Source organism: Chinchilla lanigera, unplaced genomic scaffold, assembly GCF_000276665.1.
Source record: "Chinchilla lanigera isolate Chin_1 unplaced genomic scaffold, ChiLan1.0 scaffold00034, whole genome shotgun sequence".
Classification (NCBI taxonomy): domain Eukaryota; kingdom Metazoa; phylum Chordata; class Mammalia; order Rodentia; family Chinchillidae; genus Chinchilla; species Chinchilla lanigera.
In genome coordinates, this window is record NW_004955435.1 from 12136501 (window position 1) to 12154630 (window position 18130).

Below are 18130 nucleotides of genomic sequence, written 5' to 3' on the forward strand. Positions count from 1 at the left end.
AGGAAGGAGCCTTAGGGTGGAAGTTGTATGGAGGCCTAGGAAGGCGAGGACAGAGCGCCTTTGGGATGGATTGGGAGGGACACAGATCTCTAGGTCATGTGTACTTCTGAGCACAGGTAGAGAGGAGGACACATGGAGCCCTGGCGGAGCAGCTGTGAGACTTAAGGAGAAAGCACGGGGTTAGCGGAGGTTATGTGGTTAAAAGGCTTTTCTTTAGAACCCTCTGTCTCCCATCCTCACCAAATCTACTTCCCAATTATTAGCTCTTCAAAGTTCAGCTTCAGCCTGACTGCCCATGGAGGCCTCGCCCAGGGGGCGACACTGCACCCCTGACCAGGGCCCATCTCGGGCCACTCAGGACACTCCAGGTGTGGCACAATTTGCCAGTGTCCTTTTTCCTCTTGTTGCTCGGAAGCCACCAAGTGCAAGTGACCTCCCAGAATACCAACTATGCTTCCCAGCTTCTGCCGCTGCTATGTGTGGCCAGAAGACCTCATTTTAAGGTCTTAGAATCAATCTGCAGCAACTGCACCAGGCAGCTGGCAGCCACTCCTCCTTCTCCTTACCCTTCTGCTGGTACGGAACATGAACCTGGTAGCTGGAGACGTACCTCCCTCCCGCTCCCTAAGGTGGCATGCTAAGAATACCACAGTGACCAGAACTGACAGGCAGGTCCCTGCTGTGCCAGTCCCTGCTGTTGGCTTACCCAGACTCCTGTGCCCTGCGCCGTAAGCAGGAAAGTCTCATTTCAACTACTCTCGCCCAGTGGGCGAAGCTGTATTTTTCACCTCCCATTGTTAATACCACCCGAGAGAGGCGGGTGCTCAAAAAAGAGACATGGCTGGGGATGTAGCTCAGTGGTACAGTGCTTGCTTAGCATGTACAAGGCCCTTGGTTCAATACCGAGCGCTGCAAAAAAGAAAAAAAAAAAAAAGACAGTGGTTACATCATAAAGAGAGAGACCTCTATCCTCCATGCTCTTCAAATACCTGCATTTGAACTACATAGCAAGACCCTGTCTCAAAAAACAAACAAATACCTGAATTCTTTTTAATGATTTTAGGCTGAATAATAGGTAACAATTTGGCCCAAAGGAAAGTCACAGCAATATTTTAAAGCAATTCAGAACGCTTGAGAAAAAGTTGCCACAGTATATCTGACCACTTTTCTTCCCCAGTAGCGGGGATTGAACACAGGGCTTCAGGCAAAGTAGGCAAGTGGTCCTTGATCTATATCCCCAGCCATTTTTATTTTAAGAAAGGTCTTGGTAAACTGACCCTGAGGCTTCAAATTTGCAATCCTTCTGCCTCAGGTTCCTGAGTAGCTGAGATTAGTCTGCACTTCTGAAATTTTTAATCTCATTCAACACATAGCTCTAACATCAAAATGTGGGTACACTCAAAATTAACACATTATCAAACCCACTTTCATTCTTGAGAAAACATCAAAGAAAATTTCCAATTGAAAAGCGCACTGCTTTTAGTTAAACCCCACTCTTTCTCAGGTAAAGAGCAACCTGGCTGTGTGGCAGCCGTATCTCCACCGGTTCAGGAATGGCTTATGTTAAAACTTTTTAAATGTCACTTAAGTAAGATTACCCCCCCCCCCAAAAAAAGTTTAAATCTAAGTGAGTTCAACTATCGCTGAGACTTTGAACTTCAGGAAACGTGGACGGCTCAGTTATCTTCAGGTTCATAATCCCAAGAGTTATGCAGGTCAACCATGACTGCAGAGCCATCGCTGCTGAAACACACCGAGTCGGCCAGAAGGGACCGCACGCGCTCTTCATCCACAGGCAAGCGGTGCAGTCTGGGGTAAGCCAGGAGTCTCTGCAGGGGTATGCAAAACCGATCCCCTTCGCAGAAGGGTTGGGGAGAATTCTCTATCCTGGCTTTCTCAGCCTCTGTGAAGACGGCCCCCAACATCAGGCTGCGGGCTGCAGACGGGTCCCTCGGCAGCGTGCCCGATTCCCTCTTCTGTTCTCGCAGCATTCGCAGATGCCCCAGTCTCAAGCGCTCCACTTGTAACAACACTTCCCCGACCAGTTCAAATCTGAGCACCCTTTCCTGCTGTAAACTCGGGTAGGTGGTTGTATAAACCTGAAGGGAAGGATGCAAAACAAGAGAACAGGAAAAATTTCAGAGCCATCGGTACTCTGCCACGTAAGAATTAACTATAACTCTAACTGGATTATGTCCAGTTACATATTGGATAGGGTCGGAGCCTCACTGTAAATGTCCCCATTATAATGGGACTCAAACTACCCACACACTGACATCAGTTATCTGATTTGCTTTCCAATTCTAATGGCCAAAGTCTCCCAGCCAGTGCACACTAATCCAATCCCTCTACTTCTTACTACATTAAGTCCCCTACTTAGAACATTCGATGTGTCAACTTTCACAGATATGAACAAACCTCAAACTAGAAACATTCCTATATGTGAACAATTCACAGAAGTAGGTCCCATGTATATCTTACCATTTTAAGGTAACTATAAAGGTAAAAGTAATTTCTTTACAGTATTTTCATAAGTATGTTTCATTTTTTTATGCTTTACCTCACATATTTAGGTCAAAGGTGTTTAAGACTCACTTTGAGCTGGGGATATAGGTCAGCGGCACAAGCGCCTGCCTGGCAAGCGCAAGGTTGTGAGTTTGAATCCTGGTACCAAAAAAAAAAAAAAAAAAAGACTCACTTTGTTGGACCTAAGAATGAATCTGACTTATGAACATTCTCCCAGAACAGAACTCGTTAATAAGTTGGGAGCTTACGGTACAGGGAAAAGGGTGAGAAAAGAAAAATAGTTCAATCTGGGTGTGTTGGCATGTGCCTGTGGTCCCAAGCTGCCTGGAAGGCTGAGGCAAGAGGATCTCGACCCAAGAGTTTAGTCCACTCTGGGTAACAAAGTGAGACTTTGAAGAAAAGGGAAGGACAAGGAGGAACAGATAGAAAATGGTTCAGTTGAAAGGTAAAATGTGTTTCTTCTGGACAATTAGTTTTGCGTGTTTGTGCACATATGCACGGGCACACCCAGAGAATTAGGCACACTAAGCAAGTGCTGTACCAATGAACCACAAGCTCAACCCTTTTTATTTTGAGACAGAGTCTCACTAAGTGGCCCAGGGTGGCCTTGAACTTGTGATCCTCCTGCCTCAGCATCCTGAGTAGCTGAAATTACAGGTCTGCACCCCTGTGTCCAGCTCCGCTCACTTTCTCTTTAATACCAATAATCTGGGGGCTGGGGATTTAGCTCAGCGGCAAAGTGCCTGCCTGGCAAGGGCAAGGTCATGAGTTCAATTCCTGGTACCGGGAAAAAAAAACTACAAAAACCAATAATCTGAAGAGATGACAGATGCTGTTGCTGAAGTATTGCTTGGAAGTACTCTAAAACTCCAGCACAAACTGCTCTCATTAATGTGCCTTGAGAAATGCCAAGGGGCCAAGCAGCCTCAAAGGATGTAGGAGGCCGACTCTACCAGGACTCATGGGGCCCAAAGGATCTGTCAAGCTGAGACGCAAAATAAGGAAATCCACACTCATCTCTACTTTGGGTGCTCTTAAGAAAAACAAACAAACAAAAAAGTTCACCATCCTGAGCAACGCACTCCGCGCCCTGAGCGCTGCCTCACCAACAATACCCACAGCTTTGTAAACGTGCCGATGGTGCTGCTCGGGAACACAGGGCCCGGGCGCCGCTGCGCTGTTCTTCCGGAAGACGCCTATCTGGGTGCAGAATCCAACGTGCTCAGCACCAGCTGGCGGAGTGCCGACCCCTGTAAACTCCACCGAGTAGTTGTAGCGATTCGCCACTTCTAAAGCCCTGGAGTAAAAATGAGATTGTTCTTCTAAACTTACTGCTACTTTGAAATACTTTGCTAAGTAAGTCATTACTGTTAAGTACATTCCAGCCACTTGCATTTCGGCTTCCAGCTCATCCCCCAGGCCAGGACGCACCCTGTCCCTGGGGTCCTTGTCACACTCCTGGATCTTCCCAACAACCTCCCATGTTTTATGTAGGATAAAGTTGGGTTTTATTTGAAAGAGAATGGGAAAATGAAAAGTCAATTTGCAGACATTCTAGTTAGAAAAGCTGTGTTCTTTGCTTCTGTGGTAGTATGGACTGAACCCAGGGCCTCTCCCAACCCATTTTTGAGACAGGGTCTCACTAAGTCACTAAGCTGGGCTCAAACTTGCAATCTTCCTGTTTCAGCCTCCGTAGTGCTGGCATCACAGATATGTGCCACCACGCCCGGCTAGAAGAGCTGTCTACTGACCTTTGTACAGAACACATGCTTTATGTTGCCACTGTAAAGAGAATGACCCTGACATTTGCATGTACATTAAAGACCCAGAAATAAATCAGAATGGATATAATTAAATAAACTCGTCAGTGGTAGAAAATGAAAAATATGAAGTAAAAACATCCACGTTGCACATCCTTGTATCATCACATAACGCTGCACCACAGGGTTCGCTTAGTTTCTAATGAGGAACAGAGGCGGGGACATAACATCAGTTTGCAAGTTACCACAAGAACAGGGAAGAGAAAAAGATATGGGGCACACAAAGTCAGGGCTGCACACGGAAACCCCAAAAGCCACAGCCCCGACTACCCGTCTGGGGCTACAATTACACCAAACGTGAGCAAGCCCAAGGAGCGAGCCCTGGACACGGGCATGTGGCTCACCTCACGGCCCGGCCCCGTCTACTCTCACGCCAACACTACAGACCGCCGTCACCTGTACAGCACCTGGTGCCCGCTCGCCCTTTCCACAGCTGCCCGAGGGAGTATTTCCCTTATGATCGTATTACACAGTACATTACACACTGGGATTTTGTTAGAATAAAGAAAGAATTCAGGTAAGATATACATATAAAGGGTTACTTCCTAGGACTTTACACTCCAGTAGGATTTCTAAGAACCAAACACAAAAAAATCTTCTGAACTTACCAGGTCTGAAATTCCGTTCTGTTCCACTCAAATTTATGGTCTGCATCTCTTAGGGTCACTATGGGAAATAGGGGGTTGAATTCAGAATTTGGTGTGCTGATGACGATCATGGCTGGAGACAGGTACCCAAACACCACTTCAGGAAATCTGGCCAGATGGTCTGAATCCAAATGTTCTATTCTGCAATGGTTAATGGAAAGACATTACTAACGCACCTTAACTTGGAAGCACTTTCCTAACTGACAAGCACTTTCCATCTCTATACTGATTTAGCTTTTCTTTGAATACCCCATAATGCTATGACCTATGCACAGCTATTCACATATTCTAATCTTTCCCCATCCCCCAGCCCTGCCCATGGCACTCTCTTAGCCAGCGAGGTTCTTTTGCTGAGCTCCCTGGGACACATTATCAACACTCAAAAAAAAAAAAAACCCTGCAAATAAATAAAAAGCATACTGTGGATCTAATAATGAGGTAATAGGCAAACCCAGACTGAGGGCTGTGACATTCTACAAAGTATTTATCTTGTATTCTTCAAAAATAAAGGGCAGGGCTGGCGCTGTAGCTCCATAGCAGAGCCTCTGCCCAGCACACATGAGTGCCTGGCAATCTCTAGCACCACAAAAAGAAAAAAAGTGGATTAAAGGGAAAATAACACAGAAAAACTCAGCAGACTTGTTGCAGATTAAAGGGTATACAACAGACATGACAACTGAAAACGTCTGTGTGATCTTGGACTGTTTTAAACTCTAGTGAAGTTTCAAAATAGCTACAAAGACTTGACTGGAACTGATGGATTTTGAGTATGGATTGTACATTACATAACAGTACTGTATCACGGCTGTATTTCCTAATTCAGTATACAGTGCTTATGGAAGAGAAGTATTTGTTCTTAGAAATGCATTGAAGTATTTAGAAGGTAAAGAGAGACAGGGTCTTCAACTTGCTCTCAAATGATTCAGATGAAAACACATATAGAAAATTAAATTTAGAAAAAATGCCTTTTAAATGAGGTGAAAGACTAACAATTGGTGAACCTAGGGAGTTCCCCGTACCATTCCTGCAACTCTGGTAAACCTGCAACTCTGAGTATCAGCGAAAATGAGTCTGACAAAATACTGCTGACCTCCTATGTCAGTATGCCCTGAAAACTCCGGACTTTGACACAACTGCTTCACACGGGCTTGAGCTTCAAACAAACTTGCAAGCAAACCAGGAGCTGTGTTGAATAAGATGCGGGAAGATAATCTCCTCACCATACTTCAGCGCCTCTATTTCTCCCAACACTAATGGGCAGAAGTACCCTGACCTTTCAACCACTTATACAAAGAAACGCTGAAAGTAAACTGATAATTTGCTACAGGAGTCAGTCAAACAGTCTCCAAGCTGTCAAATCCAGCAATCCCTCAAATCTTCATCCCATCTGGCTTCTTTGCACCACTGGGGTAAATACTACATATATCTAAAACTGCACTTCCAGCATAACACGATCAAAGGGAAAGTGACTGCTTTATCGTACACTAGCAAGAAAGACAGGACTGTGGGTTTAGTTCACTGATAGTGTGCCTACTCAGCCATGGGTCAGGCCCTGGGTTTAATCTCTAGCATTGAAAAAAAAAGTATGTATATAAAACAGAAATTCGCAGGCTGGGGATGTAGCTCAGTGGCACAAGCGCCTGCCTAGCAAGCGCAAGGTCCTGAGTTCAATTCCCAGTACCAAAAAAAACCAGAAATTTGTTCATATACATGTGTGTATATGACCTTTCTGCCTGCTTGGGGTGTCTCACTATACTTAGTAAAATAAAAAGCACATATATATTGTATAATACAAATGCCTAAATAGACAAATGCAAATATGTACTTCTAATAAATGAATATACATGCTTTATAAAATAGATCAATTTATAAATAAATATTTTTCTTTTAAAAAGAACGTTCAAGAGCAGCTACGACTGTACAGATGGACGTAACACTGCAAGGGCAGAACAACAGAATTTGGTTTCTGAGTGACTTCAAGGAGCCATGCAAGTCATGGCCCATTCAGCTCAGCGCTGTTCAGAGAAACAAGGTTCCACTTTCTTTCATCCACTACCTGGGGCTCTCTTCTACCAAGTCAAACCTGCCCCACAACCAAAAGGGCTATCGAAATGAAAAACACACACGTCCTTTGACCTAGCAGTTTTACATCTAGTTTACACCGCAGATGTGTATGCAAAAACAACATATAAACGAAGCCATGCAATCAGGTCATTCTAAATGCTCCATAATATGACACTGGTTAAACACATTGTTCTGGATTAGATCTAAAATGTCCCCCCAAAACTCTCCTGTGTGTGGAAGGTAACTGGACTACGGGGATATGATATCCATCAGTTGATTCGTCCATTAATAAGTTCAGTAGCTGAATGCGCTGTTAGGAGGTAGGGCCTGACTGGGGGTGGGTCACTGCAACCAGGCAAGACCTGGAAGGGTACACGCTTGCGCCAGCTCTTCCCCTCTGTCTCTGCTTCCTGCCTGCCTTGGGCTGAACACCTTTCCTTCTGCCATGCCCCTCTGCAATCCTGTTTCTGCCTTAGAGCCTACAACAAACCTCTCCTCCTTTAAATTGCAAATGTCAGGTATTATGTCCGTCAGAGGGACATGACTAAGAGAGATACTGGTAGGAGCTGCTGCTGTGATCATACCATTTGGTCTGAAGCCTTTGCAACTAGTTTGCAGTAGGAGTTTAGAAAGGTTTGGAGATGCCAGCAAGGGAATGCTACAAGAAGAGCTTTATGGGAGATTCTGGTAAAAGCTCAGAAGACCAAAATGCTGACAGAAAAGCAGAGAGTAAAATCTGGACTCAGGAGGGTTCAGTTGGAAACAGGACTCTGCTATGGTTTATATGCAAATACCCCCAGGAGTCTTGTGCACTCAGAGGCAGGGGTTTTTGGAAGGTGATTGGACTTTGCCACTTAAAGCTGACTTGCTAGGAGGCAGGGCCGGGTTGGAAGAGGTGATCACTGCGGGTGTGGCTTTGCAGGGCTTATCTCCCTACCCAGCGCCTCCCTTGACTCACTCTCTGCTTTCCCACTGCTGTGCTACGAGCAGCTTCTCCTCCACCACGCACCTGCAGGCACTAAGCAGAGCCACCCCAAGGGAAAGGCCACGAGGGTTGCAACTGGCAACGCATAGGAGTGGGGCTACCCAGGCCATTTGGAGATCGCGTCTCACCACACCACGCCCTGGGTGCTGGACACGGAGCTACAGTATTTAACATTTGCTGTGCTGGGCTTCAGTCCTGTTTCAGTTTGATTCCTTTCTAGCCCCCTATTCCTCACTTCTGGACTAGGTATGTTCGCCCTGTGCCACTGTACGTTGGAAGTGTTCAACTTTCTTCTTGTTTTTTACAGGGGCTCACAGCCTCAGAGAAGATTTTGGACTTGGACTTTTCAGCAATGTTGGAACTGTTAAATTCTGGTGACTCTCGACAGACCGACTAAATGTGTTCTGCATAATGAGATAGACGTGACTCTTTTGGGGGTCAGGGGTAGAACGTTTTGGCTTAGATTTAAAATGTCCTCCAAAGCCGGGCGTGGTGGCGCATGCCTGCAATCCTAGCACTTGGGAGGCTGAGGCAGGAGGGTCATTGTGAGTTCAAGAACAGCCTGGGTTACAAAGTGAGCTCAAGGCCAGCCTGAACTGCATAGCAAGACCCTGTCTCAAAAAGACAAAAATAAAATAAAATAAAATATCCTCCAAAATTCTCATGTGTAGGGAAGGTGATTTAATCATGGGGTGCTACAGTCATCAGTAGATCCATCCACTGCTAAGCTCAGTGGGTGAATGTGCTGTTAGGAGGTAGGCCCTGGGTGGAGGTGGGGACACGTCTTAGTCATTTTCCTCATTTTCCTCATTGCTGAGTCATTTTCCTCATTTTTCTCATTTTCCTCGTTGCTGAGACACAGTATCACACAACCACAACTTACAAGAAAGTTACAATCCATGGTCTGACGGCTCCAAGGCAGACACAGCATGGTACAGGGGCACAGCAGAGGAAAGGCTTATGTCATGGCAGCTAGGATGTAGAGAGAAAGGCAGGAGCAGGGGAGAGAGATATGCCTTTGTAGCTCACACCCCTAAGTGACCTACTTCGGACACCCTAAGTGACCGGCCCTACTCGCCAACAGCACATTCAGCTGCTAAACTCACCAGTGGATGGATCTACTGGTGAGTACAGTGCCTATCTCAATTATTTCTCTCTCGTTGCTGAGACAAAATACCTGGCACCCAGAATTAAGGAAGGAAAGGTTTATTTAGCTCAGTTAGTGGTTTCAGTCCATGCTCAGCTGGCTCCAAGGCAGAGTGGCACAGGGCAGAGGGCAACAGTTCATGGCAAGGGAAAAACAGCAAAAGTAACAAGAGCAAAATGGAAGAGAGCAGGCAGGCGGCCTCTTTCCCTCCCTTACATATGCAAACTATCCGCCCCAGGCTGGGTGTAGCACTCACACCCAAAATCCCAGCACTGGATCATGGATCAATCATAATATCTAAAAGCCCGCCCCACGATGCATGAGGCTTTGGGGGGGACACCTAGACACAAACCATAACAGTGCCTCCATGATCCAATCACCTTCCAAACATGAGACCTTGATGGAACATTTCAGATCCAGACTATAGCAGGGCGTGAGCTGGAATGACGTATTCTCACACCCAGCTCCTCTTCTATCTCTGCTTCCTGTGCCATGGGTTGAACACGTTTTCCTCCACCATACCCTTCTGCCATTGTGTCTGCCAACCATGGACTGAAACTATGAACTAAACCGCTCTTCCTTTAAGTTGTGGGTGTCAGGTATGATGTCCAGCAAGGGGAAAGTGATGAAGACAGATTATATCACATTCATACAGTGGGAAAATATGCAGTAATAAAAAGAATAGAGTCAAGTCCTATAGCACATGCCTATAGTCCCGGGACCAGGGAGAGAACTATACAAAAATCTTAAACGGCTTATCATTTCAAAAAATAAGTGCTTGCAAATAAGACATATTACAAGGACATAGGAATCAAGTAAGGTGGAGACGCCACTGGCAAAATCTGGGACAAACAAGCAAAAAAGTAAGTGAATAAATCATAAATCACTAAAAAAAATAGGAATTATATATTGATAACTAGAGAGTATGGGAAGGATCTTGCTCAATGGTAAAATGCCAAGAGCTCTCTAGTACATGCAGAAGGAGAACTAGAATCACAGGAAACATCATTTCCCACTATTTTAATGAGGACTGAGCACTCATGATGCTAAATCTAGGTAAACATGGATGAGCGGCAAGATACCTGCATACTCTCACTGTGTCCCCCCGGACTGCCCCACAGTTGTGACAGAAAAAGGCAAAAACCAAACAGTAACTACACAATGGAGCAAACACTATGACACGATCAAAATCAGCATCGCCAAGGGACAGGTGAACATGACACGTCCTTGACTGGGATGGCCTGAGATGGACGCAAACACCCCTGCAGTGTTCTGCAGTATTCCAAGGATGCGTAACCTGAATTTAATCAGCAGGGCCCCAATGTAAAAAAACATTAACAACGAGGTATGGAGAACTACTTCCATAAGGCTTCGTCTTAGAAATATAAACTGAATTTTTTATGAGGGGCAAAGATCCGTGATGTCTATAACCTGCCTTTAATTAGTTCAGGAAAAAAAAAAAAACGGAGGGGGAAGAGTGCACATGTACAGATGATAAAGACAAGGAGGAAAACATTGACAGGTAAAGCTGGGTAAATGATATACGGGGGGTCTTGGTACTGTTTATTTTTTGAAACTTAGCTGTACATTTGGAATTTCCAAGTAAAATACTAAATGAGAATAAAAAGACATTCCCAACTGTAAAGCAATTTTCACTGCAAATAATAATCAAGACCCAAATATTTAAAACACTAAGATTACTGAATCTAATCTTTTCATTTTTTTTTTCCAGAATGAACACTTAATACAGTTGAAAACTTACAACTCAATGCACGTTATCAAGTCAAATCCAAGCAAACGGGAGTCTCTCTCCACAACAGAGCCGTGGTACAAGGTAACAGTCAAATCCAGATTCCGGGGTTTTACAAACTCCCCCAGATAGGGAGACAAATGATGTCTGCAAAGAATTACTACATAAGTAAGAAACATTGTACACACAATCAGTTTAGAAAGTGTCAGGCTGGGGATGTGCTTAGTGGTAGAACCAGCGGCACCAGTGGTAACCAGCATGCAGAAAGCCCTATGTTTGATCCCCAATACCACCAAAAAGAAAAAAAAGTAAGAATTCCCAAGCTACAGGTATCATATCCCTTGATAATCATCATCTGCCTACACTGTTGTGTGACTCGGCTTGTTTTCCTCATCTTGATATACTAAGCCTAGGTCACAGGGCAGCTTCCTCTCACAGCGGGAGGCTACCAGCCAACGAGAATATTTGATGTTTTTCTCATTGTTTAATACGTTTGGTCTTCCAACTTGCTTTGGATCAGTGATTTTCAGCTATTTGTTCTTTAGAAGAAAAACGTTCTCAAAACAATCTGCAGCAGAAAAGGAAATGTTGGCTTGAAAGGGCCAAGTACATGGGATGGCCCTGCTCTATAACCCACCCTCAGAACTAATCCAATCGCAAAACCAACCCAGTCCCCCAAGACAGGATCAAGCCATTCAGAGTCGAGCCCCCGACCCTCATTACCTTACATTAGCCACCACCTCCCAACGGCTTTCCCACTTCAGCACCCCCACTCTGAGGGCCACATACATCTCTGGGAGACAAACCATGTACAAACAATGGGACTAAGTATTACCCATTTGATTGTAATTTTTCTTCATCAATATCTACTCCGACAAGCAGTTGAATGCATGGGTAGATTTTTAGCAGCCTTAGGAGCTCAGTCTCACCACATCCCAGATCTGCAACCTATAGATGAGACAGAATGACATTTCAAAGACATTTGTAGGCACAGAAGTATGAACCAAAACACTGGAAGTGTGGGGGGACCGTCTATCAGTAATAAAACCATTATACAGAAAGATTTTTAGCTGAATTGTGTGCCCTGAAATAGAATTAATCTGAGACTTTATAAGCCTCTGGGCAAATAACTATTCCTACTCCAGCTACTACCACTGTCTACATCTGACTAAAGGGACAAAGATTAAGCACATGCAGTTTTCCCACTCAGAATCAGAAGTTGGAGTCATAAATATTCATAGTTTCATGTTTCAGCAAAGCTCTCGAAAACATTGTTTTTATCTTGTTGAAAATTTTAATTTCTTATGTGATAAAATAATCACATGTTGAAAATTTTAATTTCTTATGTGATAAAATAATCACATTGAACCATATGAAATTCCTTATTGAGCTATGTGCTGCCAAAAAGGCCATTTTAACTGAATACATGTGCCTGAATGGCCACAAAGACACAAACAGATACCTCTGTCTTTGTGTGAATGTCAGGGAGCCCTAGTGTAATTAAAGCAGGGGAAACCTCTATGCAAGACAATGTCCACTGAGACAATATGGAGCAGAAAAAGAAACCTTTCATCTAGATGTTCACCTTACCAGCATCTAATCTACAGACAATATCAAATTTATTACGATAGTGACTTGGTATATGCATTCCATGAAATCATAACTTCCTCTGAAGGAAGACCATTATCTTTAATTTTTTGCAGGGGGTGCAATACTGAGGATTAAACCAGAGGCACTCTCCCATTAAACTACATCCTCAGCCCTTTTTACTTTTTCTTTGGAGACAAACAAAGTCTGACCAAGTTGCGCAGGCTGACCTCAGTACTTGCATAATCTTCCTGCCTCAGCCTTCCAAATAGCTGGGATTACAGGGAATGCTATCATGCCAGGCTGTTCCCTTTTTTTTCCCTTTTGAATGGGGTTTTGCTACATTGCTTAGAGGCCAGAGTGGATAATACAGCAAGATCCCCATTTTTTAAAAAAGATAAAAAGAAAAAAAATTAAAGCCAGATGTGGTGGTACACACTGTAATCCCAGAACTCTGGGAGGCTAAAGCAAGAAAACTGCACATTCAACCCCAGCCTGGTCAATTTAACAAGATCTGTCTCCTCAAAATAAAAAATTTAAAAAGCGCTGGGAACGCAGCTCAGTGTGAAGACACTGGTTCAATTCCCAGAACCACAAAAAATAAATAAATAAATAAAATGAAAAGCAGTTAACTACATGACCTAATCTGCAAAATGTGTGTTTATTTCCTGTGCTCATTTTTTCTACTGGAGCTTTTTTTTTCCTAATCAGTTTGTAAGCATTCTTCATGCATTAACTCTTTCTTCTGTGTGGTCAACATTTCCTCCACATCTATAGTTCAGCTTTTGATTTTGTTCATGATGTCTTCTACCATAGAGGAATTTACAATTTTCATATAATAAAATCTTTCCTTTTTATGGCATCTTTGTAAGATTTCCAGTTAACAGCTTAAAAAGTCTAACCCACATTATCCTACATTTTCTGTTTTATTGTTTTCTTTTTTATATTGTAACTCTTTAATGTATAGAATTTATTTTTAATTCCTTGAAGATGGTCTAAGATCATGCTTAACATAAAGAGGAGAAAAAAAAAGAGAACAGGGAATAATGATGAGAAAGCAGATTATCAGGGCAAAAGCCTCGAGACAAATAATTTGTAAAATGTCATTAAACAAAGAAAACCTAATAGTAAATATTTATGTCCCAACAAAAAAAAACATAAAAGGAAACTATAGCACAACAGAAAACTGACAACATGCAAGAAGAAATAAAGAAACTGTAACAAGTAAAAGATCTAGGCTGGGATAGAGCTCAGTGGCACAGTGCCCGTCTGGCAAGCACAAGGTGGTGAGTTCAACTCCCAGCACCACAAAAAAAAGTGACACTTAAAAGATCTAAAAAGATGGATTTATGGAGACTTCAAATTGGAGAGAAAAAAAACTGATGAAAATGCCCAATCCAGGCATGGTGGCTCATGCCTATAATCCCAGTACTCAGGAAGCTGAGGCAGGAAGATCACAACAAGTTTGAGGCAAGCCTGGACTACACAGTGAGTTCAAGGCTGGGATGTACTACAACGCAAGACCCTGTCTCAGAAGGAAGGAAGGAAGGAAGGAAGGAAAGAGAGAGAGAAAGAAAAGAAAGAAAGAAAGAAACAAACAAACAAAAGGAAAGAAAGAGAGGCCAACCCTATCATTACTAAAGTTAAGAAACTAAAGTGTAACCTGGACTAGAAACCAAGTCTTCCAGGTATGAGTACAATGTGAAAAAAAATAAGCTTTCATAAATGCGTAATGACAACGTGCATGAAAAATCAAGTACCCAAAATAAAGTACCAGACCTGCAGGCTATAAAGGAATTTATGTTCCTTAAAAACCAAAACCTGCTATTAAATTCCTAATTATGATCTCAATAGATTCTGCCTACCTCTGGCACAAACTATTAGCTAACAGGTAAGAATCTTTACCTGGGGCAGGAAGCAAAAGCAAAAATCATGAGTCAACTGAACAAAAACAGACTGAACTGTACATAGGAAAAACCACTTATGGCTGATGATATAGTGTTGAAAACTGTCTGAGTGTGGAACATATGAAAACTGAGAACCTCTGCAAGAACTACACGCAGAGAAAGGCCGGGGCTGGGACACGGCTCAGTGGAAGAGCACTTACTAATGAATTTGGCAAACCATGCCACAGAATAATCTTTACGTGTTCGGAAAAAGATACCTACCTTCTTGGGTTCATGTCGGTCCACTAAATCTCTCACAAACTGGTATCGTTGTTTGTACAATGGAGGTTTAAACTTAATGACCTTCTCTGGGCAAACTTCTTCACAATTACCATCAACCACACTATTGCACTGAAAGTTTTTAAACAAATAGAAATTAAATGAGGGGAAACCTTTCTTTCCCACCAATCACTTTGAAGACTATATTAGCCCGCCCCCACCTCCCCCGCTCCTGGGAGGTCCTAGACAGCACTGCATTTCCTCAATTCACCTCTTTTTTTTTTTTTTAAATTTTAGAAGTAAAAGAATGAAAACATATTAAGAGACAGACAACCATTTACAAAGTAGCAAAAGAACAGTACAAGCAATACTGAATTATAAACAAGTGACAGGGAATTAACTATGATTGCTGTATTACATATTGATAACTTCGAAGTGGTTACTCAGGAAAACAAATATAGACACACAAGATTGATCAAAATAATTAATCACTAACTGATCCTTTCAATAAAGTGATAGAAGTCACTAGTACAACTGTTAGCTATCCTGTATACACATATATACATAATTTTACCCTTCTTTCTTTTCGCTTTTCTCTTTTCCCTCATCACAGTTGCTCTTTAATTTTGAGCTCTTTAGAGTTTCACAACGTTTATCGTATCTCCTAGCTTTTTTGCACTCTTTTAAGTTCTTACACTAGTGAGACAATACGTTGCTCACACACGCAGGTCTGATTTATTTCACTTGTGAGTATGTTCACCTCCTTTCTGTAGGTGAGAATCGGGCTTTAAGCTTCCTACGGCTCAGTTTCAGCTGCCAGGAACATTACCAGTGAATGTCACAATAACAATTAGAAGCCTCCTAGGGGCTGGGGATTTAGCTCAGCGGCAAAGCACCTGCCTGGCAAGCGCAAGGTCGTGAGTTTGGTTCCCGGTACCGGAGAAAAACCAAAAAAAAAAAAAAAAAAAAAAAAAAAAAAGAAGCCTCCTAACCACAGGGGGCCTTCTGTGAACTGCCAAAGCCTGTGTTCCAGATAGATGGGAAGCTGGAAAATGTTTGAGTAACAGAAGACTTTCTGGACCAGCTTTACTCAGGCTTCTCTGTACCTTCTTACCCAGGTTTACTGCGTAGCCCGGTTTTCGCAAGAATTCAGCTAAACCATGAAGATGTGTTAAGTACATGTACCACAATGATTGTACTCATCATGTACTGCAAACTTGTACTAATAAAAATTAAAAATAAAAAAGGACTCTACTAAATCGGTAGAAAAAGAATCTCTCACACTTGTTACCTGATCACCCTTATGTTCTAGTCAAATTCTTCATCCCCTGCTCTTGATGTGTAAGCCTTTCACCCGCCCTCAGCAGAAATCCTGTTAAGTCTATTTAGCAAGAACCCTATTCTTGATGTCTCAATTTCCCATCCACCCATCGAACACTCCTCCATCCTAATCCTTGCCTATATCCCCTAGTCGGGACTCTTACTGCATCAGTCCTAAAAAAAGTCAGAATAAACAACTCCTTTAAGAGACTCCAAGAAGAAAAGCAGGAAATAGACGATTACTCTGTAACGGCTGCTCCTCTTAACAGCCAGTTATAAGAGCAGACCAAAAGGCACTTCATACATAAAGTAACTGTCCAGTAAAAATAAAATATAAGCAAGGCTCGTATTACCCATTGATAGAGCGCTTGCCTACCATAGGAGAAGCTGTGAGTTCAATCCTCAGTACCACATAAAACATAAAATACATGTGCAACTTTTTTTTTTTTTTTGCCACACTAGGGATGGAACCCACAACTTCACACATGGTAGGCAACTGCTCTATTACTGAGCTACAGCCCAGCCTTAAATATCTATTTTTAAACTTAAAATTAATGAAGTCAAAGTTCAGTTCCTTGCCCAGTTGTTTCAGCCATATGTCAAGTATCCACTTGCCACCAGTACCTGTTGGACAGCAGAGATGCACAGCCTAGGTACTGCTCCTGTAGTCAGCAAACCGTGAAAACTTCATAGAAATGCAAATTCTGAGGCCTCACACCAGACCTCAAACAACATCTATAGTTTAAAATCTCCAGGTGATTCATTCACACATTTACATTGGAAACACTGTTTTTTTAAAGTTAACAGAGATTAAAAACAGTGTTGTACTTTTTTTTTGTCTTTTTGAGACAGGGTCTTGCTGTGCAGTTCAGGCTGGCCTTGAGCTCACTTTGTAGCCCAGGCTGCTCTCGAACTCGCAAGGAACCTCCTGCCTCAGCCTCCCGAGTGCTGGGATTACAGGAGTGTGCCACCATGCCCGGCTCCACTGTTGTACTTTGTAGCCATCAAATGCAGACATTTCTTCAATGTAGGGTCTTGTGTAGTTCAACACTTGAGAAAATGCTAGGGCCTAAAGGGGTCGGATTTTGCTTGTAATCTCCTGAGTACAAGGCTGTAAGTCTAAAAGTCATGTAGGCCGGTAATAGGGGTGGCATTTACCTGCACGTTCATTTTTTCCAATTCCATTTTATTTCCACGTTTTCTTGAGACAAAGAACTCAGATATATCCCCTAAGCTCTGTATCAGCAAATCAGGAGCGATTCAACTGCAAATATAAAATTCCGTTTTTATAAAGAGAGACACGTGCTGGGAGTGGTGATCAGTGGTACAGCTGAGAAAGAAGAATTTGAGTTCAAGGCCAGCCTGAGCAACACAGCAAGAACGCCCCCCCACTCAGCGCCCCCAAAAAGAGGAGGCAACAGCTGCCCAGATGGGAAGGGATGGTCAAAGGGCATCCTCTGTTCTTACTTTTTTTGTTTTTTGGGGGGGGTTTTCTGTCTTTTTGAGACAGGGTCTCGCTATGCAGTTCAGGCCAGCCTTGAGCTCACTTTGTAACCCAGGCTGGTCTCGAACTCGCAACGATTCTCCTGCCTCAGCCTCCCCAGTGCTGGGATTACAGAAGTGCGCCACCACACTCGGCTCTGTTTTTACTTTTTAAAACACAGTTTATCCTACAAGTACTGTGTCAGACACTAGCAAACAGGCCCAGAAGTATAAATGTTCACTACCTCAAACCCACCTAAGCGCAGTAACACCCATTCTTTCTTTTTTCTATTAGTACAATTTGACACAAACTGAAACGAGCTCCTGCACTCTGCCCATTTCACTGCTAAAACCCTCAACATCATCCACACTGCTCTCAGTGACATCGTCAAATTTGGTCAAAATGAAGTTTCGAGTACCCCTAACGCTGCACCGTCGATCCAGGCCAACTCACAGACTTGAACTTAGATCTTGGTTCTCAATGGCCCACCAGTCTTCAAGCAACCGAAGTCCGGGCACCAAGTCAACCGGTAGCTCCTGCGAATTCCCTAAGGCCCACCATGGAGCTCTGGTCAGCGAGCCAACGTCCCGTCTCCCCGCGGCGTCAGCCCCACCTCGGAGCAAGCCACGCGGGGCT

At 43.3% G+C, this 18130-nt stretch overlaps 1 protein-coding gene across 2 annotated transcripts; it reads right to left on the bottom strand.

The window, feature by feature from the left end:
- Positions 1-1036: 1036 nt before the first annotated feature.
- Positions 1037-18130, bottom strand: Henmt1 (HEN1 methyltransferase homolog 1 (Arabidopsis); the record flags this gene model as incomplete). Of its 2 annotated transcripts, none has more annotated exon segments than XM_005388831.2 (8): positions 1037-2099; positions 3646-3823; positions 4955-5134; positions 10952-11086; positions 11775-11887; positions 14695-14823; positions 17170-17275; positions 17948-18130. In XM_005388831.2, coding segments are annotated over 7 exon segments (1185 nt in total). In that variant the 3' UTR covers positions 1037-1676.